This window comes from Sceloporus occidentalis, unplaced genomic scaffold, assembly GCF_023333645.1.
Source record: "Sceloporus occidentalis isolate IW3139 unplaced genomic scaffold, rSceOcc1.0.p SCAF_38, whole genome shotgun sequence".
Classification (NCBI taxonomy): domain Eukaryota; kingdom Metazoa; phylum Chordata; class Lepidosauria; order Squamata; family Phrynosomatidae; genus Sceloporus; species Sceloporus occidentalis.
In genome coordinates, this window is record NW_028317018.1 from 1,361,155 (window position 1) to 1,380,243 (window position 19,089).

The 19,089-nt window shown below is 40.8% G+C and overlaps 1 protein-coding gene across 3 annotated transcripts; it reads left to right on the forward strand.

The window, feature by feature from the left end:
* The first annotated feature begins 5,067 nt into the window (after positions 1-5,067).
* Positions 5,068-17,203, forward strand: LOC149290599 (INO80 complex subunit D-like). 3 transcript variants are annotated; one of them, XM_089488549.1, is made up of 10 exons: positions 5,068-5,285; positions 5,715-6,442; positions 8,357-8,465; positions 9,052-9,270; positions 9,634-9,654; positions 10,563-10,669; positions 10,934-11,067; positions 11,940-12,157; positions 15,517-15,674; positions 16,050-17,203. In XM_089488549.1, the coding sequence occupies exons 1-10, from the start codon at positions 5,068-5,070 to the stop codon at positions 17,201-17,203; spliced, it is 3,066 nt and encodes a 1,021-aa protein (XP_089344675.1). The 3 variants fall into 3 exon arrangements, with proteins under 3 accessions (XP_089344675.1, XP_089344677.1, XP_089344676.1); XM_089488551.1 differs by lacking the exon at positions 9,634-9,654 and adding an exon at positions 9,678-9,706 and having other exon boundaries at positions 10,589-10,669; XM_089488550.1 differs by lacking the exon at positions 9,634-9,654 and adding an exon at positions 9,870-9,889 and having other exon boundaries at positions 10,577-10,669.
* Positions 17,204-19,089: the final 1,886 nt, after the last annotated feature.

Here is a 19,089-nt window from a genome sequence, read left to right on the forward strand (position 1 = left end):
GGTATGTGGCTAGGATCTCCTACACCATCAGTGGACATCTAAAGTGTCAGCCGTTGGCTACGTCATACAAATTTTAGAAACTTAAAAGTCACATTTCAATGCTTTATTCCAAAATATAAATATATTTCCCTTACCTTTTGGAAGAGAACGTTGAAAGAAATGTTCCTCAAATCTCCTGGTTCCTTTGTAAGAATGTCAGATAAGGCATGATGAGGAGCACCTTTCAGATTTCCCTTGTTGAAGAAAAGAAATAAGAATAGAGTATCCATTCATAACACATTATAAAGATCATCATCATCATCCAGTCCAACATATGATGTCATTGTCGCCCCCCCACCAGTTTCTGAATATTTCTATAGGATCTTAATTCCAGCAGCTCCAAGATGGTTGAGAAGTTGTTGTTTTGGAGGGCAGGGGAGCTGTACTGGTGTTATGTCCTCTGTGCGCCTGTAGTGGTGCTGTGGGAGGCTGCTGGCCCTTCTTCTGTACCAGCAGCCCAGCCTTCTCGGCTACAGAATATATTCAGGGAATCCCTTTCTAAGCACCGACCCCCCTTGCACTTTTTCTATTACTTTTTTTTTTAATGACCTCCACCCCCCTGGTAGAAATTAATTCGGATTGAACAGTTATTTACCGGGGCTACTGCTTTGAAGGAGGAGATCCAGATTTTAAAAAAAAAATACCCACAGCGCCCCCGGTCCTGATCGCAGCCGGCTGGGGAGGTCCTGGGATCTGACAGCCAAACAGAAAAGGGGGGAGAAAGGAGGAGGAAAAAAAAAAGCCTGAAAAGGTAAGCGGAGAACACTGGGCCGTAACCGAGGCCTCGGACTACAGTGATGCGGTAAGACCGGCTGGTGGCGCTCTGGCGTCGGATACTTCGAATACTAGAGGCCGAGGATTGGGAGGCCGGGTTAGGCCGGCGATCGTGGTTTTGTCGAGGCTTTACGTTTTTCTTTCTGTAGTTTAGCGGATATCGTAGTGTTTTCTAGTTCAGAATAAGTACGCCGTGTAAATCGTTTACTAGCTAGTTATTCTAAGATCCGGTCTTTACGGCCGCTCCGCTATTCACGGTCAACGTTTGTAATTCCTGACTAAAGGTATCGATGTTTATTATTCATAGTATTCGTATTATCACCATCATTATTATTATGGCTCACAGCCGGCTTTTTAAACACCATAGTTCGGGTTTTATCTCTTTTCGGTTTCCAGCTGCACTTCCGAGCCGGGCCGGCCGCAGGTTCCTTTTGGCAGCCGGCTGTCAGAAACAAGTCACCCCAATTATTCCACTAAAGCGCTGTCTACCTTACGGGACCCCCTTATAAAAAAAAAAACGCTTTTCCACATTGCTACATTTTTGTTTTTTCCCCCTAAATCAGCGTACTATTTATAATAATAATAATAAATAAAAATACCCAGCAATATGAAACATTGGTAATTTTAAAGAGCATATCGGATGTACTGATTATTATTACTCATTCTTGTTATGTGTGTGTGTATATATATATATACGTGTGTGTGTGTGTGTTTAATGTATATAATGTATGTAAATATGTGTGCGTGTTTTTATTTTTGGGATATATACTGTATCCGCACATCTGGACAGTGTACTCTGGATCCTTTCTATTATTTCAACGCATATATTTCTGCCTTTGCATTGCCGCCGGCGAATTAAATAGAAAATCGGGGGTCCTAAAATATAGCATAATCCGGCATGCTAAAATTTCCTCGTACCCCCCCGGCTGACCTCTAAACGCGTACCCGTGCGCTCTTATATTTTTTTATTTTCCGTGTGCCAGATGGCAGCGCTGTAGAAATAATTCCGTGTATTAACCTTTCTGTCGCCCGTGAGATATGAAATGTAATATGTTACTTAGCAATGTGTTTCTGATGGTTGTGTGGCTTAAGAGCTTTTTTGTCGCTGTTTGAATGCCGGACGATTGACACCGTGCTTAATTGTCAGTGTTGGGGGATAGAGAGTTAAAATCAAACTGGGTCTGTGTCGGTACGGCCGGTGGAATTAAGTTGTGACAGGTAACGTGTGCCTGACGGTGTTTTACTCCTATTTTAGGGCACTTTAGAGAGTGTGTATTTCTTATGGACAGGGACAAAATAACGTGACATTTTTGTAACGTGTTCCGGTTTGTCACCTCCACTCCACTGCTTCATCGCATGGGTTGCCTAGCAACAGCATGAAGTTCAGTCAGATATGAAGCAGCGGTCCTTCTTCCGCTAGCATGCATATTATACGTGGATGTGTATATTACCTGAGATTTTATGGTTTTTGTAAAAAAAGAAAAAAAAATAAGACGACCACCAGCTGCGCCAAAAACACATTTTTCCAAAACCTGTCACCGTATTCCGGCATTGACAGTAGCAATGTTAGGACTGGGCTGGAGTGAGAGTCTCCTCAGCTTGGCCGCCTCTGTTAAAGGAGACTTCAGAGCCCTGTCGGTTTGTGTTCTACACGAGGCCAGCTGTGAACTGGTTTATGTGTTGATCGTCGTTATCATGCTGCTTTGTCAATGTCTGCCATTGTTCTTCACATTGTGCTTGCAGATGTATTGATTGTAAGTTAACTGTAGATATGCTATGTCTGCCCCCCCCCCCCCCCGCTCATACTATGCTAGATAAAAATCCCAGGAGTTATAATTTCCAAAAACTAATCAGCCCATAGCATATTTGGCAAACTCCCATAATCCTCTGCTGCTCTGTCTTGGCTGAGGTCAGATAAGGATGAGAGGGGTTGTAATTCTATAACAGTCAGAGAGCACCTGCCTCTGTATCAAAGGGTGTTTGTCCCTTGTTTGCATTAAAGGGACGCTGTAATGCATATGATAGCTGTATGGGCCATCTACATTTTTGTTGTGTTGGTTTGGAAATGCATGGGGGGATTCAGGGGATGCATTTGCCCCGTTCTCTACCCCCCCACTGTTTTCCAAGCAAAAAATAAATCTGGTATATAATATACATGTACACCCACACGCATATGAATGGGGCTAAATTTTATAGGGTAACATACTTTTTTCATATAAGGGTTTGGGCATTCAAAAGTAGTGGGAATGATGTTTCTAATGATAAATTCTGTACAGTAGGTGGAACGGCACCTTTAAATTGGAGGAGAATAAAGTGCTCTTCTTGCAGATGTCTTTCTGGCTTGCATTTCATGGGCTGCAGCTGCGGCGCTCTGTTTTGTTGTACACGGCACAGTCTGTGAGATTATCTGTCGTTTAAGATATTCGCTAAATATTTTGATAAGAAATAGGAAATTAGAGCAAGAGGTCATAAATTTGTAGTTATCTTCCAGCTAAATTGGGAGTTCATACCAATCTTATCTGTTCTGGATCAGCTGGAGAATTTTAACCCTAATGATTTCCCCCTTATTGCTGCTGTCCTTTGGCTAAATGCTGATTGGTTCAAGCAGCATTTAAAGCTTTGGATGGTGAATAAGAAGAGGTAAAATTGTTTTAATTATCTTCAAAACATTTAAGTTGTTTAAAAAGCAAAAAACTCAATGTTGGCATCTTTCATAAATATATTATGTAAGATAACTGAGTGTCCCATTACAGAACCAAGGAGCAGGCCGCCAATATGGCTGCTTGCTACCATGGCAACAAGGAAGCTCTTAAACAAAAGAAATCTCAAAAGTCCTGCTGATCAGTTATGGCATTTTATTAAGCATATATATATAATAAGTCACAAACACTTCAGTACTGATATGTTTAGGATGCTGTCCTCTCCTAAAGTACAGCCTGCCTTTCTCATTGTGTTTTTGTTTGATGTGATTGAAATTGATAGCTGCAGGACTATTGATTGTTACCTTGGCAACTTGTTCTTTAGAAAACCCTCTCCATCTGGCACTACTTATTCATTGCATGGGTAATTTGTATACGAGTTCACCCTCTCCTTTTTTCTTACCATCTAATCTACAAATGATGAAAGTATTTAAGTATTTTTTTCCGTCAGATTTTCGGAACTGGTTATCGGTTAAAAGGCTCCCTGTGTAGTTATGAGAAACGTGGACATGTTAATGCAGTAAGGTTGACTTTAACAGATGTTTGTAACTACAGCTGGTGCTGCATCACTAGAAGAACGGCAAAATGGGAAATTTAAATGGGACTCTCAAACGTAAATCAGTTATTCACAGCACAAATCCTTAGGATTCTCTGCCTTCTTCACGTACGGGCAGCTGCTTGCTGGGCACTCATTGTCTTCCACCTGTTTTTGCCCAGATGACACCATGAACCCCTTATTCTGTTAGCTTCCTATTTTCAACCAAAACATTTTCCTCCTAGTCTTCTTATCATTAAGGAAATATAATTTCAACCGCTTTTCTAAGTAAGTCATTCAGTGTGGCCTGGGTGTCCTTTTGTGATGTTACAAAAGAGAATTAAGCTTCTCGCACCGTTTCTGTCTTCTTGTGTAATGTGCCCATGGTGGCGCTGAACAAAACATACAGTTGGCAGCATTGAGTTCTGCGCATGTTTGCCACTTTCTCTTCTCCTTGATCTTAACAAGGCTCTCTAGTCACACAACCATCAGAGCGCGTTGTAGTGGGATGATTTCTGAGAGCGAGTTCCACCTGTGGTTACCTGTGTGTTTGTTGGCCATTGATCAGTCTGTTTAAAGGACCTTTTCTTAATTCTTCCTAGGAAATCCTATAGCGCACTTATAGAAGTGTCCTTGAAGACTCACCCTTAACACTGATGGTGCAAAAGGTTTAAAATCAGGTACGAGATGCTAACTAAAGCAATTCCCGGTTCTATTACCATCATCCTATGCATTTTGTTAATCTGTGCCGCCCCACCTCCCCCTCCGGTGTGTTCGTTCCACACAATGAAACAACTGTTACTTTTTCGGCATTGTTTTGTATGCTTTCCCAGCTGATGCTCACAAGGATCAGAGTAACATAATGCAGACACTTACCCTTGTCCCATGGTTGTGTGGTTATTCCGTGTATTAAGTTAATTTGGGGGTGTTCCTTTTAACACAATGACACAACTGTTACCTTTTTTTCCTATTGTTTTGTGTGCTTCTCCAGCTGATGTACACAAGGACCAGAGTCACGTGATGTATGAAGGCAAACACATACACTTCTCTGAGGTTGACAACAAGCCCCTGTGCTCCTACAGTCCCAAACTCTGCAAGCAGCGAAGACTCAACGGCTACGCTTTCTGTATCCGGCACGTTCTTGAAGACAAGACTGCCCCCTTCAAGCAATGTGAATATGTGGCCAAGTATAACAGCCAACGCTGCACCAACCCCATCCCTAAATCAGAGGACCGTAGGTAAGTGTGGATCACACTATGTACTTAAAATATCCAAGCACATCACATTACAGATATCAGTACACCCTCCTGACTCTTCTGGTGAACTCGTATAGTTGGAAGGCTCTACAGACCGTACTGAGTAATGTTCAGGATTCAGGATTATCCATCGTTTTCTGAAAATCATCTCCTCATTTTCCTCTGCATTTATGTTTTAGCAAACAAGTCTTCCGCTGTAATTTTGATCCATTTCTGTAACTTTTCGATAATGTTAGTATGATTGAGCGCTTTTATTAATTTTATTTACATGTTTGGGGTTTTTTTGTGTGAACAGTATAGAACTTTGGAAGTCTGATTTCATTTTCTTTGTTGTTGGTCCAAGGAGGGTTTCTCAAGTGAAGGTCTGTTTTGAAAATACTGTTGGTGATAACACTTTTCTCATTTTAAAAGGTATTGCAACAGCCATCTGCAGGTTCTCGGATTTATTCCCAAAAAGGAGAGGAAGAAAAAGAATGATGCGTTGGAGGAGGTGAAGCCCCGGCATCAAATGGACACCATGGCGTTCAGCTTGACTGTCCCCCCCTTGGCCTTGAAGATGCCCAATGGACTGGACGGAATGACCCTTTCTCCTCCAGGTGCAAGGCTTCCTTTCCACTACTTAGAAACAGATCTGGAAGATCCTTTCATGTTTGAGGAGGAAGAAGACCTGAAAAAAGGGGCATCTATTAAAAAGAAATTGCACAGCAAGCTGGCCCAAAGCCGACAACGTCAAAAAGAAACAGAGATTTTAAAAGTTAATCAAGAGCACTTTAGCCCTCATCCTGCACCTTCTCCGCTACAGGCTCCATCTGTCCTAGAGCAGCCCAAGCTGGTACTACCAGTACCAGTGTCGCTGACACCTGCTGGGCTACCACAGAGCCTTGTCTGCAAGTCACCTCAACCTCAAAATACCAGCCTACCAGTACAGGGAGTGTCACCTGTCACGCACACACTAGCACAAGCAAGACCCGTGTCTAGCAAGAGAACCCTTATTGTCTCAGAAACACCCCAACGGGACAGGATACAGGTGGCAGCAACTGCGTTGCCGACTTATTCCTCCTGTGTAAGTCGGCTGCAGAGACTGGTGAAACTGTGTACGCAAAAACAGCAACTAGATAAGGATTTGTTTCCACATTTAGGTAGGTGGACCAGTTATTCTGTAAGACTTTTGTCAACACAACTAATTGAAAGACAAGTTTTTACATAAATCATTAGATCATTTCTAAAGTTTTTAATGATGATAGTGTTTTTGGTAGGGGTGCACCGAAATGAAAATTTTGGACCGACGCCAAAAAATTAAGGATTCACTTGGATTAAACCGAAAATGACCCCCCACTTAAAAATAATAAAATGACCACACTTTTTTATTAAAATAATTTATATATATATATGTAACAGCAATCATACTCATATCATACCCAGATTCCAGCATGACTTCGCATGATAGGAGTTTGATTGCTGTTAACAATCATATAAATATTGTTGTTGAATTTTTCTGTCCAATTTTGGTGTGTTACTTACATTTAATAAAAGTGGTTAACACACCAATAACAATATATAATTGCTAACAGCAATCACACTCCTATGATGCCCAGGCAGCCAGTACATGCTAGAACCTGAGTGTGATTACAGGCTCCCTATGCCATGCTATTCCCCCACTTACACATCTATGCTATCACACATTCATTCATATACTCATTCATTCACTCACAGATACTCATTCGTTCCCTTAATCTTGCATACTTGCTCATTGCTTTTACCTTAGATACGAATGTGTTTCCTCAAAGAGACAAGGGTTAGGTACATAATTAGGTACAGATATGGAAGCTGGAACGAGTCCAAGAATTAAGGACTGAATTAAGGAGTGAATGTTGTTGAAAAAGGGCACCCCCTTATTTGTTTTTATAGTGGATGTTGGCTTCTTAATTGCACAAAATAACCGTCTTCTCCCACAAGACTTGTGTAGTCACGAAGGTCGCTTTGCACTCCATTAATTCAGCATTAAGTGCAACTCTTACTCTGTACATTCTACTCGATCTGGAAACCCTCACCACACTTTTCCTAGAGGTAAAATCAGATTTTTGAAATAAAAAGGTAGAATTCTCAGGTCTTATATGTAATGCTTTAACTGTGACTTCCATGATGGTAAATGATTTAAAACATATAGAGTTTTGCAGTGCTATTACAATTTGTGTGCAGCAGGATGGTTGGATTCCAGCATGTCATCCTGGTGACACCTTGTGGACAAAATACACCACAAAACTTTTTTTTAAAGATAATTGAATTTCAGAATTGATTTCTGTTACTGTAGCGATTTATTGCATAGAAAATCAATATGTAGTAGTTCTTGAATACTACTTTTAGAAAAGCTACAACAAAATAAGGTTACAAAAGAGTTTAATTAGGTTCAATTAATATCTCTTAACTTTGCCATCAGAAAAAGCAACCTGAGGCTGAAAAGCATTTGACCAAAGACTTATTTTTACAGACATACATGGGGGATTCAATGAATCCAGGAGCTGAAGACAAACAAAATATATAGCTTTTGTTTTTCCCTACGGCGGTTGTAGTCATGTGAACCAGACACCTTTTTATTGAGATCCCTTGTTGCCAGAGGAATGGGAAAGGGGGTTGCCTTTGCAAACCATTTGAAGAAATCAAAACAATCAAAGAATGTCCTTCATCAGGAGAAAAAATAAAAATACGGGCTTTTAATTTTTTGCCACCAAGGAAACATTGGCGTAATAAACGTAACACTCCCTTTTTTTCCAGTGCACGGGGCTTTTTTCTTTAGATGGTCAGTATTTATTCTCGGTAGTGCTCAGCATGCTGCATTTTATTTTGTATTTTAGGGAGTTCTGATGGTATTTATGTATTTAGGGACTGGATGGCTCATTGAGTTTGTACTCACAGGGGTCACTTTCCTCCTTTCTTCTGGATCATGTAGCATATTTTTTTTCGCTGTATCTGTTATACTTGGTCTGCAGCATTATAGTAAATGGGTATGAGACCATTAGATTTTACAGCATGGTTTCCATTGTCTTCTCCCACAGGGCTGGACTGGTCAGAAGATAGTGGAGAAGAGCAGGAAGACCCTGACCGAGCATCTCCATATCAGGTTGCATGGTCCTTCCGAGAGAGTCTCCATCAGGATAGCAAAAAGTACTATATCTGTGTCCTATTGATGATTTTTTGTGCATCAATAAAGTAAACTGTTGCTTGCTTACATAAACATCGTCAGGGTCCTCACGCTTCAGCTTAAATAAATAAACCAGGCCAGTTGAGGATGAACCAAGTGGTACCCTGTTCATGCCATCTGCATAGAAACATTTTAGACGGGCAATGATGCAGCATCAGCAGAGGGGATGAGTTTAGGCACTGTGTGAAGACTTTCATGAAAACCAAGTATGTAGGAGAGGTATTAAGGGTAAAAAAAACAATTCTCCCCTATTAACCCAAAACCTGAGACCTGTAATAATCCACAATTTTGTTTTCTGTTGCTTGTTATAATTTATATAAAATCCCGATCGCATGATTTGTATAATATATTTATGGAGATATCTAGACCTGTGCTTCAGCTCAACATTGACTTCCTCTTCAAATTAGTAGATTGAGCAAATGGCATAATGCATCATGTAAGGGAATCTGTTACATTTTGTCCCTAATGGCAAGTGTTGAATAATGTATACAGTGTTAGAATACGCAGGTCTTCTGTGTCCTTACTCTGCTGTTTGTATGCTTTGTACAGGTTTGATGCTGACGCAGCGCACACCAGGAGCTCAAGGGTCACACAACTTTGCACTTACTTTCAGCAAAAATACAAGCACCTCTGCCGCCTGGAGCGGGCAGAATCTTTTCAGAAGAAATACAGACATACATTCCGGAAAGCCTTACACAAGGCGGCCACCCGAGAGCCAGAGTCTGCAGGGCAGCTGATGTACGAACTGCGCAGGACTGCTCGCATGCGGTGAGGGGTTGTCTTACACTCGCTTTACTTACAGCAGGGCGTGACAACTTTGTTTTGAATCTAGGAGCCAGCTAAAAAAGTTAGGAGCCAGGATTTTTTTTTTTTTTTAAACTAACACAGTTTTTTATTTTCAACGACAAAAATAAAAAATAAATCGTGTTCCAAGGGAATTTCCCCCCCCCTTAAATATAGGTCCACTTTCCTCGAGCCCCTAACTTTTTTTTTTTTTTTTTAAAATCCTTACATTTTCTGCTTTTCTTTTTTCCCCCGCTCTCCTCCGACGTGACGGTCCTCACCCCATCACGAGGAACTCTGTGTGCCCCGCCCCCTTGAGCGTCGCGTCTTGAAAGGGGCGGGACGAAGAGCCTCACTGAGGCACTGCCAGTCAGCAGCACGGTGTGTGCAAGCCGGTCACCTAATAAAATGAAAGCAGCCGGTGTGGACACACGGCGGTCTTACCACCTCACCTCGTGGCAGCACCACGTGAACATTGGTCTGCCAGCCCACCCGGTGCGACCAAGAGGTGAGGTGGTAAGACCGCCGTGTGTGCACATCGGCCGCTTTAATTTTATTAGGCGGCTGTGCTGCACCGTGAGCAGGGCCAGTCCAATGAAGTCAGGTGGGCCGCATGTTGGACGCCCTTGAGCTAGGCACCAGGACAAAATTCTCAGTCTCCATGGCGACCTGGCGCCTGGGATTGGTCGAGCCCTGACTTACAGAATTGGTATTGTGGGAAAAACCACAACTTAAAGCGTAAGCTCTATGGGACAGAGACCACTTTTTTTGGGGTGTTCATACCTTTTATAAAATTCTTATATGATTTGGAAAAATGCGGATCCATGCTTCATGTCTGATTTGGTTTTTATTGCCTTATGTGTTTAAATCCATTGCAAATTTGCTGTTGTTTCTTATTCAGTGCTGTTTAAGACCTAAAATTAAATGAAACCTGACATGTAGATAGAATGAACGGCCAGATTTGAAGAAAAAGGAACATGATGGACTTCGAAGGCCCATGAGGAACATGCTTGATATCCGCAGTATTGGTTCCATCACTTATTCCATGTCTGTGCAGAATCAACAATCGCCATATTAATACAACTCTTTTATATAAAATATACTGCATGTTGTTCTGTAATAATTAATACATTGTCTGCAAATTAAAAAATAATGCACGTTGGGATCTATGAATACGAAAGTATAAAGTTTTAGAAGTTGGTTTATAACCGTAGTAATTTGTCTGTGGAGGTGATATGACCACTAGTCACTTATTACATTATGTTTATCTATTGCAGGCCAGTTCAACCAGAGCTAAGAGAAGAACCAGCACTATGCAGTGCAACTGTAAGGAGTAAACCGTGTACAAACCGAGCCCTCCCTTACACAAGGCACTGCTTTCAACGTATCCTTATGTTAAGAAACCAAACAAAAAACAATGTATTCTGTATTAATTTAGTTTCAAGGTTTTGCAGGACCTGTGTAATTATAGCTATTTCTGTATTTTAATAATTAAAATGCCTTTTTTTGTATTCCAGTACATGGAATTTTTCCTGGTTGCATCTCTTGCTGGGTCCTATGTTCTTCATAGATTTGTTCAGTACTGTTATACTCTACAACCAGCCTTGTCAAGGATTCCAGGTCTTCTGTTGTCCTTAACCTTTAGCAGATATCCTTTCCAACAGCTCACAGCAGCTCTTTTCTAGTTGCACAGCAAAGTTTGCGGACGGCCAGCAGTGTTCTGTACCTGTGTTTGATATCACGCATCAGACTCCTCTATGTGAAGAACATGCCAAGAAAATGGTAAGAAGGAACATCACTATTACCAGTCTTCCCATTAAACAGACTGACTGGCTAAATTTAAGGGACGTATTCATTTATCGCAGTATTCTTATTTTGCTGGTTGATGCAGATCTGTTACTTTACCAAATCCTGCATTTTACAGTGCTGTGCTCTAACACCTGTATAATAGTGATAAAACCGAGCAATAGAAATATATTTGAAACTTATCGTTTATGTATACTACAGGACCAGCTGTTTTACCTTCCCGCATGACTATTTCTCCCCATTAGGTGCTTCACTTTGTAAAAGTAGGGTGGCCAGATGGAAGATTGCTTTAGAACAATAGGTTATGCCACCTCTTTGTCATAGATCACAACATACCTGAAGCAAATCAATTACTTGCTTTTAATCTATTAGTCCTAATATAATGGCAAGAACTTTTTGATTATGAAAACTAGGGTGACTACATTTTCTTCCAGAACAACCTGCAATGTGTGGGATCTATAAACTCACAGGATAGAATCTGTTAGTTATACATCACGCATACTACATGGTTACACTTCACAGTTGCTTTCAGCAACATGTGAAATGTATGTATCCTGGGAAAATAGTCACTGATGAAAACCTGAACAAGGATTAGGAAACGTCACAGTTGAATTTCTGTAGGCTAAATGCTGGCATGACAACCCGGCAGTAGGTACATTTTTACTCCTACTGTAACTGATTATGAGAATGATGTTTAATGCCTTTTGGAACACAAATGTAACCTATATATTTCATGTACTGGTAAAATAGCTGTTAAACCTTTAGCCAGTTGTCTGTCTGTTCCATGGGTACAGCTTTTCTAAAAATGTTTGCACGCTTACACAAGATATTTTGTGTCTCATAATCAGGATAATTTCCTGCGAGGGGACAATTCTCGTAAAGTTCAACACCAGCAGCAGAGGAAACCCAGGAAAAAGACCAAGCCTCCAGCACTTACCAAAAAACACAAGAAGAAGAGGCGGCGCGGCCCCCGAAGGCCTCAAAAACCCATCCCACCCGCAGTGCCCCAGGGCAATCTCTGTATGCCTAGCAGCCTTTCACTGCCAGTAGAGGTATCCCGTATGAGGCAAGTAATAAAACATATGAGGTGTCCGTATGTGTTTAATCTTCATTTACTGAGAGTCGCGTTTCTGTCCCTGTTGGAACTAAAATTGAAGATATTCTTGTGTTTGTTTCTAAAAACAAATTTTTAATTAAGGAAACCTTAAAATAAAATGTGGCAGGATCATCAAAATCTAACGGCACTTGCTTAGAAGATGGTTGAGAAACACTGACATGGTACAAAATTACAAATTTTTTTGGGATGTAATTTTACTTGTCTTTCATATGTTTTTAAATATTGATGATATGAATATTTATTAAAGAAATTGCATTATTCTTTGCCAGTATTCACAAACATTTTGTAATCTCTCTCTTCTTCGGGTGCCTTGGGAACATCACCAACTGGTAATAATGCAGCAGTCTTTTCCTTTCTTTTACTTCTTCCTTTTTCTTTTTTTGCATTATACTGCAGCGCAGGCCAAAACAGTACCAAATGGTGCAATATATCTGCAGATTATTTCACCCAAGTACCTCCTAAATCTACTTTTTAATCTTAATTTGTTGGTTTTTTTTTTTAAATATGTGATCTTCATCTAAGTTACAATAATGAACACACAATCGGTTTTGACTAATAACACACAAATTATTGTTTTGTTCTTGTCCATTTTGAATGCATCATTCAAACAGTAATATATGTAAACCCCAAGATTAATCAATTCCAAAAAAGCCAATTGGAGTCAGGAGTTAACAAACCTGGAGTCCAATCAATGAAAACGGGACTGGAGGTGTGTTTTTAGAGCTAAATAAAAAAAAAAAAAAAGCAAACATTTTGAGTTGACTATTCACAAGAAGCATCTGCTGATGTGAACCATGCCTCACAAAAAAGAAATCCTAGAAGACCTACAATCAAGAATTTTGGATTTGCTTGAAGCTGAAAAGGGTTGCATAGTAATCTCAAAGTTAACATATTCTTCAGTCCACAGTTAAATTGTTTATAAACGGAGATGATTTGATACTGTGGCTACTCCTCCTAGAAGAGGGCGCCCAGCCATGATGGCTCAAGGGGGCAACGCAGAATGCTTAATGATGGATGAAAGAACACCAAAGTTATGGTGAAAAACTTGAAGACCTCATTGGAACTGGCTATAGTCTCTGTTCATGATTCTGCCATATTTAAAACATTTAAGAAGCTTGGACCGCAGTTCTCTAAAAAAAAAAAAAAAAAAAAAAAAAAAAGCCTGAGGTTTGCCAAAGAGCACCTTGAAACTCCAGAACAGTACTGGGAAAATGTTTTGCGGGCTGATGAAAATACGCTTGAATTGTTCAGGAAGAACATGCAACACTACTTACGGCGTAAAGAAAGGGTAGCATATGCCAACATGAAAACACCATCCCAGTGGTGAAGTACGGTGGAGGGAGCATGATGGCTTGGACAGCATGCCATCATCGATGGGACATTGAATTCCCAAGTTTATCAAGATATTTTACAGCATGTCAGAATGGCTGCTGAAGCTCAGTGGAAGTTGGGTGATGAAGCAGGACAACAAACATCAACGTAAATCTACTACAGAATGGCTTAAACAAAAGAAAATCTGCCTTTTGGAGTAGCCAGAGTGGAAACCTTAACACATTAGAGATTTAAGAGAGCCGTTCACACCACACATCCTAAGAATATGGCTGAGCTTAAGCAGTTATTGCTGTCAAACGAGGTTCGACCAGTTAACAAATCCAAGAGTTCACTTCCTTTTACCACCAGCACTGTGAATGTTCACTGGTTGTGTTAGAGACATGAAAAATGATCATTGTCTGTGTGTTACTTTTTCTTGCAGGTGTATATGGATTATAAATCCCAACCTGTCCACTGTGATGCCTACTCGATTGCTGTGTTTGCATGATAAATCTTCCCCATTTAATTGTTTCTTTTAAGTTATTGTAGCTCTCAGATGGCAAGTGATTTGGTTGTAGCTGCGTTTTATAAGGGCTGGAGCAGTAGAAAGTGAGAACTTCAGGAAAGGAGATTAGACCCACTAGTTGTGCGACCTTTTGCCACACCTTCCCTAAGTTTAAGACCCTCTAAGTGATTGAGAATTATTTTGTATACTTAATGTATTATATATTAAATTAGTTATAACATGTTAGATCGACATACAGAGAACATCTAGAGACAATATTTAGCCAATAAAGATATTTTACTGACATTGTTTAATTTGCACCATGGGTGTTGGTAGGTTTCAAAAAGAATCTGGTGCTAAATGGAGGCCGTAGCAGGCGACTAAATATAATAAATGTAAGCAGAGCTGATTTTCAAGTCACCTTTGCCTGGGTTTCAGCACTGACTTGCTGTTCATGGCTCCGCTCCCTTTATCGGATGGTGGTACTTAAAGTTTAGGGTTACATGACCCTGTAGGGCAATGAGAGGTGAGCCAGGGAATCGGTTGAGAAGTTTAAGCTCTGCCAGCTAAAGGAGGCACCAGGTACCACTGGACACCGGGGCTGACATTTCAGCCTCAAAGTCTTCATTCAGGGTTGTTAAATGAAACACTGGGGTTGTCGACCCCTTTAGCTCCTACTGTCGATGCCCCTGAGGAACATTAAAGTGTGCCAAAAAAAGTAGTATACCTTTTTTAAAAGGGTTTCAAAATGCTGCCTGTATATCTATTGGGAAATTTGTTTTGAAACAGAACAGGAGAGAACCCCTGGAGAATACTTAGTGCAGATTGCGGAGGCTTTGCAGTTATGTCAACATACTGGTCATTTTTGATGGGGAGGGGGGATGCACTCGAATATGTCCTGTGAGCATCTTGTCTGAGGCCAAGTAGTTTTCGGTTTCCTTTTTAAACGTTGAGAATTGGGATGTATAAATATATAAACAGTTTCTTTATCATTTGTTGTGAGACTTTACTGCCACCTTAAAGGAGGGCTACTATTAGTAATGTCATAAATAGACAGGAATTGTCACCATGTTTACTAAAATGATTCATAAAATCCCTAAAGTAAGCTTACCTTTTTATAGGAATTAACCTTCTTCTTCCAATGCTATTTTAGGCCAGGTTCTCAGAATCACTAATGCCATTTCAGCAAACCGCATTGTATCAAGTATGCTTCACTGATGTTCTTATTAACGCTAGTTTAAAACCAGTTTTAAACTTCAGTTGTTGATGTCATGAATTCAATTTCAGATTTTGCCCAAGTTGCTGCAGTGTAATAGTTTTTTATATCCAAGTTGGCATAGAGAGTCCTGAACCTCCCCAACATTCATTCTTATACGGTATATGTTCCATGAGCTCAGTGGGTCTAGAAAACAGTACTAAATAACCATGCTTCCTGTTCTATAATCCCAGCTCAAGTGTTGATAGAGACATTATAAGTCTATCTGTACTCTAGGAGCCCATCCACACCTGACTTGAGCACAGAAGAGCTGCCTGATGACATCACTAGCGAGATTGCAGACATTCACCACGACTTGGAGTTAAACCAAGAGGATTTCTCTGATGTTCTGCCACGTTTACCTGATGACCTGCAAGACTTTGACTTCTTTGAAGGTATATTATCTCACCTTAAAACAGCTAAGTAAAGAAAACTCCTCTAGCTTTCTTTCAGTCAGTGAAGTAAACATTGTGGCCGTCTTTCGTTCAGTGGAACAAGCAATATTTTATTTTCTGGGTGGTTACAGCTCCGTCAGCAGTGCACTGCCAACTGTCTGTAACAGCACTACTGATGTGTTCTTAACTAGTGGCATCTGAGTCCTGAATGCCATCCAAGGACAGAGCCAAGCTTTTGAAATGTATTTTGTATATTAGCACTCCACTAAGCATGGGGATGTAAGGAATAGACATACAAGGGAAAAAACTATTTTAAAAGAACAGCTACACGGTATGTGAATCTCATAAAATCCTATACTGTTGCTTACCTTGCAGGTAAGAATGGAGAGCTTCTCCCTACTACTGATGAAGCAGAAGAACTGGAGAGGGCCCTGCAGGCTGTCACTTCTCTGGAATGTCTTAGTTCCATTGCAGTTTTGGCTCATTCTGACAGTGTTACTGGGCAGGACCTGTCAGACCGAGGAATAGCTGCATTCTCAGCAGTTTCTGCTGGTCCAGGGATGCGAGAAGTTCCTGCAGACCTAGGTGAGCTGCTCAATGGGCGTATGGTTCATGAAAACTTCACCAGCCTCGAACTGGATGAAAATCTGCTTGGTTCTGATACTCTGTCTAGCCCATCAGCACCCTTGAGTGGGCATATCCAGAGGGAGTTCTCCACCTCCTCTGCCAACGTTGGCCTTACTTCTGCCGCTCTAATAAGCCAGAGCTCGCTTGAAGAGGGAGCATTTCCGGGTACTTACCATGGACTACATGAAGGCAGCCATGCCACCCAGCAATCTCTTCCTGCAGAGATCTTGAGTAAGGCAGATGATCTAATCACCTCACAACAGCAATACAATAATGACCATTCACATTCATCACCCCATGGAAGCCATTATGACAAGCATGTTCAGTCCCCGTACAACGAGCAAATTACATCCCCGCATGATACTTCCTTCTCCAGTGATAGCTTGGCAGTTTCATTTTCTTCTGACGTACCCATTATTACACAGCATCTGCTAACTTCCCAACTAGAGGTTCCTCTTTGTGGGGTAGTAAATCCCCGAACTCACTGGGGGAACCTTCCTGTGAACCTTGGGGATCCAACTGCTTTTGGCACCTTTCTCAGCTCTGACGGACACCTACTATCCACTTCTCTTTCCACCCCTCCAACCACCACTCATTCAGAGAACACACAGCCTTCCTTCTCCACTGTGACCCCCAACAGCTCTAATATGCTTCCGGGGTTACCGCAGACAAGTTTCAGCGGCCTCAGCCCCCCTCCTGAACTCATGGACTCAACATCCCCCAAACAACAGCTCCCTCAGTTCATTGCCGCTTTTGGCCATCAGCTGAACTCTCACAGTGGCATCCCCAAAGACCTACAACCTAGCCATAGCTCAATTGCTCCCCCCACAGGATTCACTGCAACAGGTGCCACAGCTACAAGTACCAACAACTCCTCCACCTTGTTCACAAGCCCTAACTGATGACATCATTACTTGTTTTATGGATCAGATGAGAGGGGAGTAGTCTTACCTTATGCTTGTTGCTCTTTCCATATTTCTTTTGGAATGTTTTTAGCATTCTTTAACAAGGAGGAATCTATCCGCTGCAATGTCCTTGTGCTTTATTGGCACTGGTGCTCCTAACATTTGTACGTTTGCTTATATTCCTGTTTTTATCTCTAAAGGAGTGAGATTGGATTTTGACACATTGCCCTACGAATTCCTGACCTTGGTAATCGGGAATAAAAAGCATTCCCGTTTACCTAATTATATCAATACTTGGGCTTAAACCTAGATGCTGCACAGTCTAAGAGCAGTGAAAGAAGGCAAAAAAGGATAAAAACTCATTAAGGCAGGAAATGAAATTTTTTATTTGAAAGAACCGTAAGTGAGCAATACTGCAACTGAGCATAAGTGATGTGGCCCGCTGCAGTAAGAGCCTATTGTATTATCCTGCATATGTCAAGCTATCTTAATCTTGTGCATTGTATGTGTGAATATGTGTGTGTGTGTGTGTGTTCTAGAGTCAGGAGAAGAATGTCATTCACCATTGGGTAGTAAGTGGTGCCAGCAATTTTGCTTCCAATGGCATTCATTCCTTATTTTTTTTTCTTTTTGGCCTTACAATGACCACATGGACCATAAGTAAAACATATATATATATATATTTATGGCAAAGTAGCATGAAAAGATCAGAGAATACAATAGTATTGCAAACTATTCAGCATACACTGCTGAAGTGTGATGCCTGGTTCCGTTAAGTACAAAGCAAAAATTGGGAAATCAATTTGTTCATTTTATATGAATTCTGGATTTTGCACATTATCCCTAATTGTGTTGGCAGAAAAAAAGATGGCTGGATTCAGGGTAGAGCATCTTATTTCCATTTTGTAAAAGGTTGAAATTAGTATTGGTATTTGAAATGTTGCATGTTTTGGGGTTTGTTTTTTAGGTAGGGAGTATGGCAAGTACTTAAATAGACGTGGCCCATTGTTGGAGTATTGGTTTCTTTTGCAAAGTCCCTTTTAAAAAAAAAAAAAAAAAAATCTGGTTATGTCACTTTGATGCACTTTAGTAGGGTTATTTTAGCTACGCTTATTCAACTTACTTGTACGTATAAGAGCTCATTGTTAACAAAAGGCGCATTCCGTTGCTGACAAGATTAACTTTTTATCGGGTGGATGCCTGTTGTAACCTACCGTTAGCAGCTTATGTCCCCCGCTGATTTAACTAAATATGCAGATGGCATGTAATAAAACGTCAGAGGTTTATTCATTAAAGTTGTAAGAAAGTCAAAATTCTACGCCTGCTGACTTCTCTGTGCTGTATGAAGAACCATCTCTTGCACAAAAAAACTGAATTGGCCCTGGATCATGTAATCTGTAATATCTTATGGAGGGAAAGCTGAGCTCTTTTTTTTAGAAAGCTTGGCCGTTCTAGAAGGATCATATTTAGTGTCCCTGAAGGCCCCACTATAGAAGAATTTTTGAGTACTTTTAATATGCATTTTTTTAACAGTATTTATCTTTAGGGAGAGGCTACAGCTCAATTCTTCATCCATGTTCTGACAATTCTCACCACTGATTGGCAGCCGAATAGATGCAGGAAGGTGTTCTTGTTGAAATATCGATAGACCAGCTTGTAGCATTTGCCAAGTAAGCCCCGGAGTTGACTGGAAAAATCGTGACGGGGAGGAAAAGGGACAAATGGATGTGGAGGATACTACAGAATCCCCCCCCATGCATTTTCAAGAGGTGCACCACAGATACTTAAAGGGGTTTCATGGATAGCATATGCATTAAAATACATATGATGGCTGGAGTGTTCCTTTAAAATGCATGTGGTGAGATGAAATGTTATCTCACCTG

Bases quoted from the DNA above. Each gene is read 5' to 3' on its own strand.
- LOC149290599 (XM_089488549.1), top strand. From the start codon at position 5,068: ATGTATGAAGGCAAACACATACACTTCTCTGAGGTTGACAACAAGCCC. The intron at 5,286-5,714 runs GTAAGTGTGGAT...TCATTTTAAAAG, and splicing joins CCTAAATCAGAGGACCGTAG to GTATTGCAACAGCCATCTGC. The intron at 9,271-9,633 runs GTGAGGGGTTGT...GGCGGGACGAAG, and splicing joins CGCAGGACTGCTCGCATGCG to AGCCTCACTGAGGCACTGCC.